At 39.4% G+C, this 14,255-nt stretch overlaps 1 protein-coding gene across 8 annotated transcripts in view; it reads left to right on the top strand.

The window, feature by feature from the left end:
* The window catches only part of RNF13 (ring finger protein 13), a 104,228-nt gene that overhangs the window by 66,446 nt on the left and 23,527 nt on the right, over positions 1 to 14,255 (top strand). For all 8 annotated transcript variants that reach the window (XM_037908270.2, XM_037908267.2, XM_043523168.1 and 5 more), the window contains 3 exons: positions 180 to 267; positions 2,888 to 2,978; positions 5,913 to 6,018. In XM_037908270.2, the coding sequence (XP_037764198.1) occupies positions 180 to 267; positions 2,888 to 2,978; positions 5,913 to 6,018 (285 nt within the window). The remainder of the gene's footprint in view (positions 1 to 179; positions 268 to 2,887; positions 2,979 to 5,912; positions 6,019 to 14,255) is intronic.

The raw sequence follows: 14,255 nt of genomic DNA, 5'->3' as shown, positions 1-14,255 counted from the left end.
ACATTCTTAGAAAGAGTACAGTAGCATCCTATTTTAGGAATATCTGCTTGTTTGAAAAAATGCCTTATTTCTAAATGAAAGTGGAGTCATTTGCACTCCTAGAATGTTGTAAATTAGTATTTTGTTTTATTGTAGAAGACTGATATATTAATATAACAAGTACTGTATACGACTTACAGGTTTTAAATGCACAGAGAGCTGGATACAAGGCAGCTATAGTTCACAATGTTGATTCTGATGACCTAATTAGCATGGGATCCAACGACAGTAAGTACAGGTATCACTTCTCTCCTTTTGAAAGTTATTCCACCCACTATAGCATATGGTATTAACTTCAATTTATTATAATCAGGAGTTCCCCCTTGTTTTAATGTATTTAAGATGTTAGAAGCTGGTGTGTGAACGTATGTGCCTGCTTATATATGGTATTTGCACCACTATGGTGTTTGTGTTCTGTGCAAGCATTGTTCTGTCTATTCTCCTTGTTAAAATTTTGGTTCAGCTTTTCCATGGAAGTCAAGTGGTTAAAATTTATGAGCAAGAGGAGTGTGATTGGCCCAATAAATAGCTGGAATGATGTCGGTTCTCGTTTGTTGTTACTGAAGTAGGAATACAGCAAAAATAGTTACTGGTGCTCCATGGGATGAGGATCCAAAACATATTGTAATTTTTGGGTGGGGAGTCTTTTTCCATGCTCACTGTTCTGTGCACAGCTGTCTGTTCACCTAAATAACCCCCAAAGGATTAGACAGGTACATACATTTATTCCAGTGAAAAACTGAAGGTATTCCCAGAACACAGCATACAAGAGGTATGATTCCAGTATATGCTGTTTTGATATGATACATTCAATAGGTAGTAAGTTGAGAACATATTTGCAAGGTGGTTGAAATGTCAGCTTCCTCTCATGATATGTATTTCAGTGTTTAATGAGAAAGTGTTCATGTGATTTACTGTTGAGGGTTTAAAATATTCTTTATCTCTAAAGTAGCACACTGCCACATAATCCCACTGTTGCCAAGGAAAAAGTATTCAATTTCTATTATTGCATATTTTGGATAGATCCAAAATATTGCTTCTGTCTTAGTGCTGTTAATTTTCTGTGATATTTTGATCCTTTTCCTTCAGCTTTTCTTCAGCTGATTGAGTACTGAACAGGAGCATAACTGTGAACAAACACTATTTCCAGATAAAGAGACACCTTTCAGTGAGCTGAGAAATTCACTTTCAACAGACAAAACACTAAATTGTGGGAAAGCTGTAAGAAGTGTTCTAAGTGAAATCCCCAAGCATGTGATGCTTGCTTGGTTTCAAGTTTAGCTATAAACTCAAAATGCAAGAGAGGTTTGCAAGAAACCTTTGAAACAATTTCAAGTGACCACAGGCCATTATACGTTTTTTGCATTGCAATCAGAAAAGTATGATTCCATAGTGGGAAACCTGAACACTTTGATGTCAACCAGATTTCACTGGAACTTCGGATTCATTCAACCTTGAAACTTAAAGTCACAGGTGCAAATCCACATGAACTGAAACCAAGTAAGCAAACCCAGACAGTTCACACAGCTTTACTTAATACATAAATGAAGCCTGCCTTGTTAGCTGCCCTACATTTTGCACCTCTCTTTTAATATGTACCTTTATATATTTACTTGAGTGGCAGCCTGTAGTTATAGTTATGGCACAGGACTGGGAGTCACCTCTGACACTTCAGGCCTGAAGTGTCAAACTGAGGATCCAAAACTGGAGTCTGCTTTTGAAAATTTAGACCTGAACCTTTCTACACTTCTGTGTCTCCATCTGTCAAGTAGGGACTAGTATGTCCCTTTCTCACAGGGCCAAATTCACTATTGACTTAAGCAGTTGCCATTCCACTGACTTTAGTGAAATTGAACCCGCTTGGTGAATTGTTCCTCCTATGTGTAAGACACATTGAGATGGACCATAGAGTAGCACAAAATATATTATATGGATTTATTGAGTTGGTAGAGCACGACAAAGCTATTTCTATTTCAGATGCACCATTGACACCTCAAAGCGTGTAAGAATATTATACAGTTGAAACCTGCCTGTGGAAACCCTTTCCATTTCAAACCTTATAATATAGTATTAACTCAAGACCCATATTTATATATTTTCTGAAATAAGATGAAGCACTGTTGAAATGAATTAGTGTAAGTTAGTAGAGCATCTATAATTTTGTTTCCTCTCTTTCACTTGGTATTTTTACTACAGAGAGTTCCCCACCTGAGGTCAAGAGAAATGTTGCAAGTTTTTGTGATTGCATTCTGTGATGGGGGGGGGGAAGGAGGAGGGGGCAGGGGGATGTTGCTTTCCTTCAGTCAGATTTCTTGTGAGACATGGGTAGTGAGGTTGGGCTTGCTCATTCCCTCCTTTCTACTTTTGGACTTTTTCCAGCCTAAAGTCATCTCCACTGCTTTCATTTAGATGAAAATGTGGAACATATAGGACCAGATCCTCAGCTGGTATAGGTCAGCATAGCTCCTTGAAGTCAATGAAGCTATGCCAATTTATACCAGCTGGGGTCTGGCTATAATTAGTAATGCTTTGGTTAAACTGTAATTTACCAAAGGATTTCTTGTTATCTTAAATATTTTTGAAGAATTATCAGTTGATGTTTGCACAGATAGCAACTCTAAGATACCACTACTAGTAGCACAGGGTATCGTTTTGTAGATGGACACTTTAGTTAACAGAATGTATTAATAGCATATTGTATACTAAGTCTATCTTAGAAGAGGTCTCCACACACTGATTGTCTCATGAAGTCTTCATGGCTCTTTATAAGACAACCTTAATTATTGGTGTGCCCATAGAGACTGAGTTCTGTATGTCAGTGCTAGTCTTTTGTTCTTTTTATGTACAGTTGAAGTTTTAAAGAAAATTGATATTCCATCCGTCTTTATTGGCGAGACATCAGCTAATTCACTGAAATATGAATTCACTTATGAAAAGGGGTAAGTAATTATTTACCTTTTTAAATATGTAACCTAATATGCAGTAACATCATTCCTTGGATTGTTATCACCTCTGTTTAACCTTTACTGAAGATCAAGAATTTTTTTCTGGATGAAATCCTGGCCAAACTGAAGTCAATGGAAGGCTTGCCATTGACTTCACTGTGGGCCAGGATTTCACCCTCTATACTTTAAACATTGACTGTAGATGCTTGATCCCTATGAGATTATGTGGTAAGTATTTTTAAATAAATAGATACTCTGACAGAGTGGCCAGTCTAAGAATCTGAAATTGCGAAAATAAAAAACAGAATCAGACTTTTCAGCAGTTCTTTACTTTAGGGCCACAGTTGTTATGACTGGCTGCAGCAAAGATGTAGTTGCTCTTAAAGTTCCCTTGAAGAATGCTTACTGAATACTATTTTTTGAGCCTGTCAGCCTGACTAGTACTTTGGCAGGCTTCTTGAGATTCATAAGATATTTGTGGCCACTTTCACATTCTTAAAGGATACTGCACATTAGAAATTAGCTTAGGGGAAGCATCATCTAAATTTCACATTCAGCATGTTTACTCAAAACTAAACTCATGTCTTTGTCAAACTTTAATGTATTTACTATAATTAAAATAATGGTGTAATCACTGATAAAGTTACACATTTATGAATTTATGATAAAAATGCTCACTTATTCATACTGATGGTAGGCTGGCTTCCCTCCCCCCCCACATTTTTCACCCCTGTTGGTCTGTCAACTGAAAGACTTAGAAACCCCCAGCTGTACTTTTAGATCATACAAAGGTAAACAGATACCAACCCCAAACATCTTCCAATATTAGCCTAATATAAAATCTTATACAACTGTAATTAAAATTCACCAGTCCAAGCCCAAAATCCCACTCTTCACCATGATGACTGAAAATTTAAAAAGTTACATGCCCATCCAGTAGTATTATTTTCTCTGAACAAGCAACATTTTTCAAGGCTGTCCTAAGAGAAATAGGCCTGAACTGAATTTTAGTCACTCAGTTGGATAGTTGCTACAAAAACACAAGTCTAAACAAAATTCTTCCTCCTGGTTTCACAGCAGCAGCACGTCCTGCTGACATGAGAGACTCAACTTTGTAAGGACCCAACCTCAGGACTCTGCTGGATAGACTGTGGGAGTGCAGGTGACATATGAGTTTGTAGGGTAGAATGCTAACTACCCTAGTCTAGCTAAGCCCTTCTAGCTATTGTAGCTACGTTAGTACTGAAGTCAGAGGAAAGTCTGTTCTACTCTCCAGGATACAGGGAAAGGTGCCACAGAAGTCGGGGTGGTAGTATCAGGCAAATGGAATAGCAACATAAATTAAGATATTGGCTTTGCCAGTTCTTGGAGGCTGCAACCCACAAAAATGAAGCAGCATGAAAGTAATTCTATATGTGAACTGTAGAGACTATGGGAATTACTCTACAGTTGAGTCCTCTTACAGTCTGATTGAATGGCACACATGAGCCATGCTGCTAACTGTTTCACATCAGATATTGTTTTATGGCTCTATGTTATTTCAAGGCATTCATGGGAAGGGAAACAAGTGTTTGCAGTCACTGAATATTGATGGAATATATGAAATCATGCTGGAATATAGGTTCTCTCTTATACTTATGTATCTTTGCAGTTTTACTACAGAAAGATTTTTGAATTAATGCAGCTGTAATAAACATGTGCAAAGCTTGCCTCTAAAATTTGAGCTAGGTTTGGCAAGATTACTAAGGTTTGCAAACCTTTCCACAACACTAGGCAAGTTTTCAGTAGCTTGGAAGGCAGCATAGTCCAGGGACTGGTATATGAGAGTGAGTTACAGGGTATCTGTTTTTTTGTTGTAGAACTTAGGTGAGTCACTTAAACATGGTATAACTTGGGAAAGCAACTAAAAATTGCACTTGGGGTTCTGTGTTTTTTGTCCCTCCGTTATTTTTATTTCAAGTATGCTCTGTCCACATATGAAAAGATTTTTCCTACTTGCCATTTCTGCAAACTCAGCATAGGATATAACCGCCAGGCTGAGTTCTTTCCTGCTTATCACCAGTATCTGAGACTTTGTGAGCCAAATTCTGCAATCCGTTTTAACTGTGCAGTGTCATTGTTTTCAGTAAGGTCAAACGATTGTAAATGCCAGCAAAATATACCCCAGGATAGTAAACAGTTATATTGACGATTGGAAAGGATCCAACAAAGGGGAAACGAAAACACAACCAAAATATGTCTCTCCCCACACCTACCCTCCTTTAAGACATTCACAGGAAAGGAGCATCCTTCAAGTTCAGAAAGTCCTTACCTCAAGGCCCAGGTTCCGTTCCTCAGAGAAAATTTCCCAGACCTGAAGAAAAGCTCTGTGTAAATTCAACAGCCAGTAGAGTTAGTCCAATAAAAGATACTATCTTCACCCACTTTGTCTAGTATCCTGGGCCTGATAACAGTTACAAGACTGCATAGGTCTCCCAGTTATTCATGCAAATTAGCAAGGTTCTACTTCGTTAACTAGAGGAGACAATGACCATTTAAAACTGACTCATTCTAAAACAGATATACACAGTCTATTTTCAGCTGAATGTCTTCATGGTGAATTGGAATGCACATTAGGGGTAAAACCCTGGCTCCATTTAAACCAATGGCAAAATTCCAGTTGACTTAATTGGGGCCAGGAGTTCACCCTGATAAGTATATTGATTCTAATGATTGCAGTTTTATCTATTTATTTCATTAGTATTACACTGACTGTGTTGACCTTTTAAAAAAAAGTGGCTGAATATTTTCATATTATAGATACTCCTTTTATGTCCCCAAAGATGCTAATTTTTCTTTTGATGACTTTACCCTTTTGAATTTCTGTTGTAAGCTTCACTGTTTGTTAAAGTTTAATTCATTTTAAAATTGTTTTTCTTTCCCCCACAGTGGCCATATTATGTTAATCCCAGAGTTCAGTCTTCCTTTGGAGTACTACTTAATTCCATTCCTAATTATAGTGGGAATCTGCCTTATACTCATTGTCATATTTATGGTAGGTGTTGCTCTTTAATCTTTTTCCTTCAACAAAACAAAACAAAAAATTACAGGACTGTAGCCAACTGAAATAAGTATGGCCCTGGATGCTTATTTAAAGAAACAAATAAAGTTTCAGGTAGTATTTAAACAGATTGTACTCACCTTCAAAACTTGTGTCATTCAGTTCATGGTAAGAATTCGAAGCACCCTCTATACCACAGTCCTGCTTTTCTTTATTTGTCAGTCAGCAATCTTCTTTGTTTAAAGGGAATCAAAGCCATAGCAACTGCCCTACAAAAGGAATTTCTCTTCCATGCTAGCTCTTTTTAAAGTATTGTTTTAGCTCACTGAATGAGAGGAGCTGCAGCAGCCAGCAAGTATACTAAGTTTAGTGTCATCCTAGGACCCAGTTGCACAGGGAATATCGCCACTGAATTCCTCCTGACTGGAGACCAGTGATGTGCTGCAAATGTTTCAACAAGGAGCTTGTACAAAAATATTCCCCCTTAACCTTGTGATAGACCTTGTCTCCCAACAGTGTATATGTGTTACAGATAGGACATTAGAGGGACTTAGGATGACCAGATGTTATATAGACTGTCTTGATATTAGGGGCTTTGTCTTATATATGCAACTACCCCCCCGCCCCTGAAAAAAAATAATCCCGATTTCTCACACTTGCTATTTGGTCATCCTAGAGCAGGGATTGGAAACCTTTGGCATGCGGCATTTGGCATGTTAGGGAAATCCGCCGGCGGGCCAGGACGGTTTGTTTACCTGCAGCGTCCGCAGGTTCAGCCGATCATAGCTTCCACTGGCTGCGGTTCGCCATTCCAGGCCAATGGGGTCTGTGGGAAGTGGCATGGGCCAAGGTATGTGCTGGCCACCACTTCCCGCAGCCCCCATTAGCCTGGAACGGCAAACCACAGCCAGTGGGAGCGGAGATCGGCCGAACCTGCGGTCGCTGCAGATAAACAAACCGTCCCGGCCCCCTGGCGGATTTCCCTGACGGGCCGTGTGCCAAAGGTTGCTGATCCCTGCCCTAGAGGGACTGGGGAGACAATTCATTTAAATAAAATACTTTCCTCTCTCTCTCTCTGATGTGCCTATCGTGGTATCTAACCGTAACGAACAGCTCCAGTTGCCAAGCATACTAAGTGCCTCATGCTGGGAACATTTTTATTTTGTTCCTGAAAAGTATCCTGAGTTGATTAATAGTCTAGCAGACTGTTCAACCTTGGGCTTGGGGTAAAGACCTTGTTAGAACAGCTGGGGTGGGGGAGTGGGGAAGCCTTCCCTGTGAATACTTTTGGAAAATACCTGACGTCTGGTGCAATCTGGTACATTGCAAAAACAAAAGACTTGCTCTTCAGAAACATTCATGAGCCCCAGGGGTAAGCCATCTGTGGCAGGGATGATTTAGTAGAATACAGAGAGGGAGGGTGAACTCCATCAGAAGCAGGGAAACGTCTCAAGCTTCCTGTCAGTTTGGCTGAAAATTTTTAACAAGGGGCTGCTGAGAGCGCCTAAAGGTATGTCTACACTGCAGCTGGGAGCTCCTGAGCAGACAGACTTGCACTTGTGGGGCTTGAGCTGGCATGCTAAAAACATCAGTATGGACATTGCAGCTCAGACTACTCTCAAGCCCCTGCAACCCATCCCCCACCCCCATCTTGAGACCTGAGCTGCAGTCCAAGCCCTAACGTCCACCCTGCTATGTTTAATGCACTAGCGCGAGCCCCCCACTAACACAAGTCTGTCTACCCAGGCTGGGAGGATCATTCCCCTCTGCAGTGTAGACATACCCCGAGAGTCCCCTCAAGCACATCACTGCTCCTCCCAAAGAACTGGGCTGGAAGTTACCTATGATTTGAATTTGAACTTTTCAGTCCAGTTCTTAGCAGGAATTTTCACCCTGGTCTGCAATACAGAGTTAGGTAAACACAAGGCATCTTACGTCAACCTAACTATGTAAGTGTCTACACTAAAATTTCGCTCCTGACGATGTAACCTGCCCACTACACAACTTAACTCCACTTCCATGAGAGGGGTATAGTCAAGGTAGTTAGTTTTACGCAGTGTGACGTAGACACTGCGTTGCTTACATAGGTTGTTGCTCCCTTTCAGAAGCTGTGCTACAATGCCCCACATTAACGGTTCAATCAGTGCAAGTGCTCCTGGTGAGGATATGCACTGCCAATGCAAGGAAGAAATTACTGCAGTGGCTTTACACCAGTGTCAGCTAGGTTAACAATTTTGTAGTGTAGACATGCCCTTCAACTGGGTGAGTAACTTAGAGACTCGCTCCCCAACTGTTCTCTGATCAGAGTCTCTGGTCATTCATAATTCTCCTTTTCCATAAGAAGCAGCTTCCACATCAAATGCACTATGGTGCATTTTTACAACTCTTTCAGTGATGACTCATGTTACATTGATGGTTATTTTAGTTATTTTGAATTATAAATTCAAATTAAATTATAATTTTAAAAGTGCCTGTCCTTGGTTGTAGGCACCTTTGGCACCATTAAAACATCAGTGACATAAAAGATTAAAAATTTTCCTCTTCCCAAATCCAGAGAAGAAGAAAATAACCAACCAGAGATTACCTCAAGCCCAAACAATACCTTGCCTTACCCACAAACACCAGCCCTCATTTTGTCGTTCTTCCCCCAATAGCATGGGTAAGTAGATAGTGCAGTGTGTCCTGAAGGTCAGCAGATTCAGATACTTCAAGCCAAGGGGTTAATAAATTCCATGGATGATGGCCCTCATGGAGAATGCTCCATGAACAGCCTTTTCTCTTAAATTGTCAGTGCTGCAGCTCCAACTCCAGCACCTCTGTTCATCTGCTCAGTGTGAAGCTGAAGTTCAAAAAAGCAACCAAGATGTTAGGGTGCATAAAGAATGAGATGGAGACCAATACAGAAACTATTGTAATACTGTTATGTAAATCAGTGGTACTAGATTTACATTTTATCTACAATACTGTGTGCAATACTGGTCACCCCATCTCCGATTAGAGGGCATGGAAAAACCCTCATATGAAGAAAGATTGTAAGATAAATAATGCTAATCTTTTCAAAGGAGATGAATAAGTGGATATGAGAAAAATATATAAAATAATGAATGGTCTCTAGAGAAAATAGATTATGAGCTTGATTTCAGTAGAATGAGAATTTCACCCCAGGTTTCCATCATGGATGCCTCATCAGTAGAGAGTCTTTCTTCTTTAAAGGTGCTTCTTCATGCCTTCTTGTAGACTTTTGCCACCAATTCAGCTGCTCATACTCCATCTTGGTGTTAGAACAGCTCTAAAGCTTCCTTGTGAAGTTCAGGGAAGTCTTCTTCAGGGCAAGAAATTAACTTCTTTATAGACTGATTCATGTAGATCAGCAAGGGACAAGACTGATATAACAAAAACCAGACTGAACTCATCAAAAGGCCACATCTCCTTAGAATTGCAGCTATTACCCTGACAGTAGAAAAGACAGGTTTCTGCATTACAAATAACATTAACCATGTTACAGGAAATATATGTGGAATTTTGTTGGGATGGCAGCAGAATATCCAAGCAAAGGCCATACATACAAGTTGAACAATTTGTCCTTTTTAGGTCTGTCCTTTAAGTGTAGGACCTATTGATGTCGATGTAGAAAAGGTCAATGCTCTGAATTAGCACAATTTTATAACAATTGAATGGGATAGCAGCACTGTGGTGGTGCCTAACTGACACTTGCTGAAATGAAAGCCCTATCCTGCATGATTTTGGGACCAAACAACTGTCTGTGCAAGCCTTAAGGGCTAGACAGGATTACTTTTGGGGAGCAAGCCACTTGGTGAGGCACAGCTGAGGCACTGTGACTACATCCCCTGAGTCCCTTGCTCAGAATAGCCGAATGGCTCTGCTACACAATCTTCTTGGGCTACAGCTTCTGTTCTGGATTCTTGTGGGGGGGATGAGACGTTCCACTTTTTCCACCAATGCCAGTTAGAAAACTCTCTGTTCTGGAGCTAGTTTTTAAAATCTTTTTGGCCTTTGGTATAAGGCATCTAGTCCTCTGGATAAGGCAGATCTGAGATCCTGCTTAAGTCACTTAGCTTCCCTTCCTGAGCTTCCCCCTCCGTAGTACAGGGCTATTACTAGATACCTAGAATGCTATGTAAGCGCTGCATGTTCCTAACATCATGTGAGAGTGGTAGAGAGAAGGCAGTTTCCCAAGTAATAGTGCAACTTCCCAGATTAAAAGCAAGCAAGATAGAGACAATTGGAGTTAAGTGAAGGCCAAGAAGGTCATAGATATTTTCTGTGGGTTGGACCTTTCTGATAGTAGACAACACATGTAGACTTGCGCACGGAAATAGTTGGTTCAATGCCATGCGACACTCCCAAGTAACTTTAAGATACATTTTATAGAGTCAGAGGGGAGAAGCAGGGGAGAAGGGTAGGTCTGTAAACTCCTCCTTGGTGTTAAAAGTCATCTAAATTTAACCTTCCAAATGTGAACCAAGTATAAACTACTTTCTTTGTCTGCAGATAGCCTGAAACAATGCCTCTGAGAGGTCTGGATTCCTCTGCTTCCATTAATCTCCTTATGATGTTAACTTTAATTTTTCATATGGAACTATAAATATAAAGAGAGGGATATAAATATTTCCAGGTGAACTGTGGGATGCTGACAGATGTCTACTAGGTCAGATTGTGTGCTGAAGAATTGCAAGCCCTGATTTTGTTTAGTTGTACTTAAATTGTTTTTTTTTTTTAGATTCTTTACAAAAGGACATTTAAGACAAGAGGGTACCTATTACAGACAGTGCAAAGGGCAAGATTCACCATATATACACTGAACATACAGCCATAAAAAGGCAATTTAGTACAATTCTGTTTGACTTTAATTAAATTTAAAGCACGCTTCCACTCGGCAACTATTTTTTATCCATTGTGTGGTTGCTTAAGACAGATTTCTCTGTATAACATTTTGAATGAAGGGCAGGAATATCAGAACTATTCTGAGCCTCATAAATCAACAGTGTAACATATAACTGCCGCCTGTTGGATATAAGTTTACAAGCAGAATTTTAAAATGTAAAATGATTGATTTTGTGTTTACACCACTTCATTTTGCTAAAAGTCTTTTAGATTGACTGTGAATAGTAAAAATGTAACAGTTACCAGTACTTCAGCTTTATTCCACTTATAGAAGAAAATAAAACAAAACAAACAACTGTTTCTAAGGGCTAGTCTGCTTTGACAACGCTAAAGCACTGCCACGGCAGCACTTTAACGTGGCTTGTGTGGTCACGGCAGAACCCACCTCCACAAGGGGCTTAGTTACCAGCGCTGGGAGCATAGTTACCAGAGCTGGTGCACTATCTACACTGGTGCTTTACAGTGCTGAAACTTGCTGCGCTCAGAGGGGTGTTTTTTCATACACACACCCCCAAGCGAGAAAGTTGCAGCTCTGTAAATTGCCCGTGTAGACAAGCCGTAAGGTGAAAGGTAATCCTTTCATGATATAAATTTATTACATCAGTTCAGGCCATCTACAATTGAATTGACCAGGACATTTCTCCTTAGAATTGCACTTCTTTCAATTCCCTCAATTCTATCTTCCTAGAGCAAGAGAAAACAACAAACCAAGAGCAGCTGAGCTGATCCAAAAGGGCACTGCCACAGTACATTGCTCCCAGGGGACCAGTTGTCTAAACCAACATAATCTAAAGATACCAGGATAGATACTATAATGATAGAGCCATCACAGATTATTTAAATACATTCATCTCCAGGCCATCTCCTACTATCTGAATTGCAAATAAAATACCACCTTGGATTTTTACACCTCAGTGCAGTGCGTGGCTATAAACTTGTCCAACACTGCTAACAAGTTGAGGGCAGAAATACATCTGATCTGTGTCCTGTTCCTTTTTTCTCTGTAGTCATGAATGAGAGGTTACTCAGATATCCAATCAGACATTCGCTTCAGCCACTGGACTGAACCCTAAACAGAATCCAGACATGGTCTCCCAAAAGATTTGTTGGATTTGGTCCTCCAACACTTCTTCCCATGAAGCTCAAGTTTTAAATAGGAAATAAATAAGAGGCTGTCTAGCATCTAAATCCCAGATGATTAACTGCAGTTGTGATGCTTATAAGAAGCACACTGGGTTTTTTTCAGGGGAAAAGGCAATACATTGCATTTATTGGAAATACAACAATTAGCATATGCATGCAATCACACACATACACACTGTCCGACCAGTCGATGTTATAGTTACCAGTCCAGAGTCCAGATCAATCTAGTGGCCAGCTAGGTTGATCGTGGGCAGGGAGGAGTCGGGTTCTGTCGGTCACAACACAATGCTCCGGGGAAGTCATGGCAGGACGAACCCAAAGTTTCATAGCAAGGCACCCTGTTTATGTAGTGATTTTCCTTCATTGGGACCAATGAGTTTTGCACCATCATGCTGTAATCAATTGTTGTTTAACGAGTGCTTGCTTTTTTAAATTGATTTTTTATTTTGTTTTTTTATTAAGTTTTTTAGGGAGTTACCCAATGCTGGTTTTAATTAGAGCTATTTTGTTCCCATTGATAGGTGCCTGTTTTATTTTTAAAGTTGTTAATTTGCCCTTTTCTGACATTTCCATAGGAGCATGTTGTAATCTCCTGGTGCCCTTGCATTTGTCCTTGATTCCTTCCTAAAACATCTGGTCCGGTAATGGCCTCACACTTATTTTTTAACACACACATTCCTCATTCACACACAAAACAGAATTAATTTACACAAAACATTTAACAAAAACATCAAATTGCAATGCAAAAGAACCAACCAATCATTGCATTTTTTTACTTATTTTAAAATGCTAAACCTTCAACAAAATGGTAACCCTCAAGGTCTGTCACTGCCTTAAAATGAGCTTCAAACACAAATTCTGGCTAATGCATCTTTACCAATGGCCCATTAGGCATTCCTTTCTGCTGTTCAAAAAAAAGGGCTAGCAAAATATAATCAAATCATACACTTACACATTTAATACATGCTACATTATTATTCTTTATTTTTTATTTTAAATTATATAAAATACAAACATAAAATCCTACTACTACACAGTTCACACCTGGAAAAAAAAATGCCTGGAAGTTCAGTCTCCAAAACAGGGAAATCTAAATGTGCTATAAATGCAAAGCAAAAAATGGCAAGTTGGTTTTTCTCAGGGAAGAATTACATTGATATCAACATTTCAGCTAAACTGTCATGAGATAGCATGTTTATAACACGCTGTGTATTTCGTCTGTATCACTCATACCTACATTTATACTTACATTATATTAAACAAAAGAGATAAGAGGTAGTTTTACAAGAATAGCAGGGGTCAGAAAGTGAAAACAACTCCTTAAGTGATTATCAGACGGCAAGGAAAATTAACATTGTGTATAATACAAATATTCAACAGTGTTTATTGTACCATAAGGTAGCTAGCTGTAGAGTCTCTTCTGCTTTGGCTGTATAACTGTTATAGTTATCAAAATGGTGAGCTCTGCCATTTTCCAAGTTGGATTGTTCAGTTTGTCTTTTAGCACCACTGTAGTTAAGGCTGTCTCATCATTTTCTTTCTAAATTTGGCCATGAAAATAATCTCATCATATAAAGCCAGGACATAGTAACAGACTAAAAATATCTGTGGGACTGTAAGAAAAAAAGAAGGATGATTTATTCTGTGTGATCAAAGGGAGCAAGATAGGAGACAGCCTGAAGTTAGCAAAAGGGAAACTGAAGCTAGGTGCTATGAATAAATTCCTACTAAGCAGGAAATAATCTGCTTGCGGAGTTATACTGGTATAGAACCACTGTAAATGAAAACAGAATCAAGCCAAATGAGCCATATACTGCCGTGACTACACCACCTTCTACCCCATTGACTTGAGCCAGGGTGTTGCTTCTGTGGGGTTGTACGGGATGCAGCAAGGAGTTTTCCATTATTTCCTATTAAATTATTTTCTGTATAAATGTAATATACATTCAACTTTTAGTATCATGGTCACCTAGAGATCTTACTGGTGTAAAATTATCCTGCTTCACTGCTCTTTGTACGTATACGTCTTTGCCCTTGAGTCCAGCTGGGACAAAGATGGCTGTATGTTACCCCAGTCCTGGGGACAGTTCATCTTTGGCTAACTTAGAATGGTTGCTCACAAAACAAAACTGGCTATTTCATTGTTCTTTTGCTGTCTTTTGTGTTTCCATCTTCTTATTTAT

Source organism: Chelonia mydas, chromosome 9, assembly GCF_015237465.2.
Source record: "Chelonia mydas isolate rCheMyd1 chromosome 9, rCheMyd1.pri.v2, whole genome shotgun sequence".
Lineage (NCBI taxonomy): Eukaryota > Metazoa > Chordata > Testudines > Cheloniidae > Chelonia > Chelonia mydas.
The sequence above is the reverse complement of the archived record's forward strand: the minus strand, read 5'-3'. Positions and strand labels throughout refer to the sequence as shown.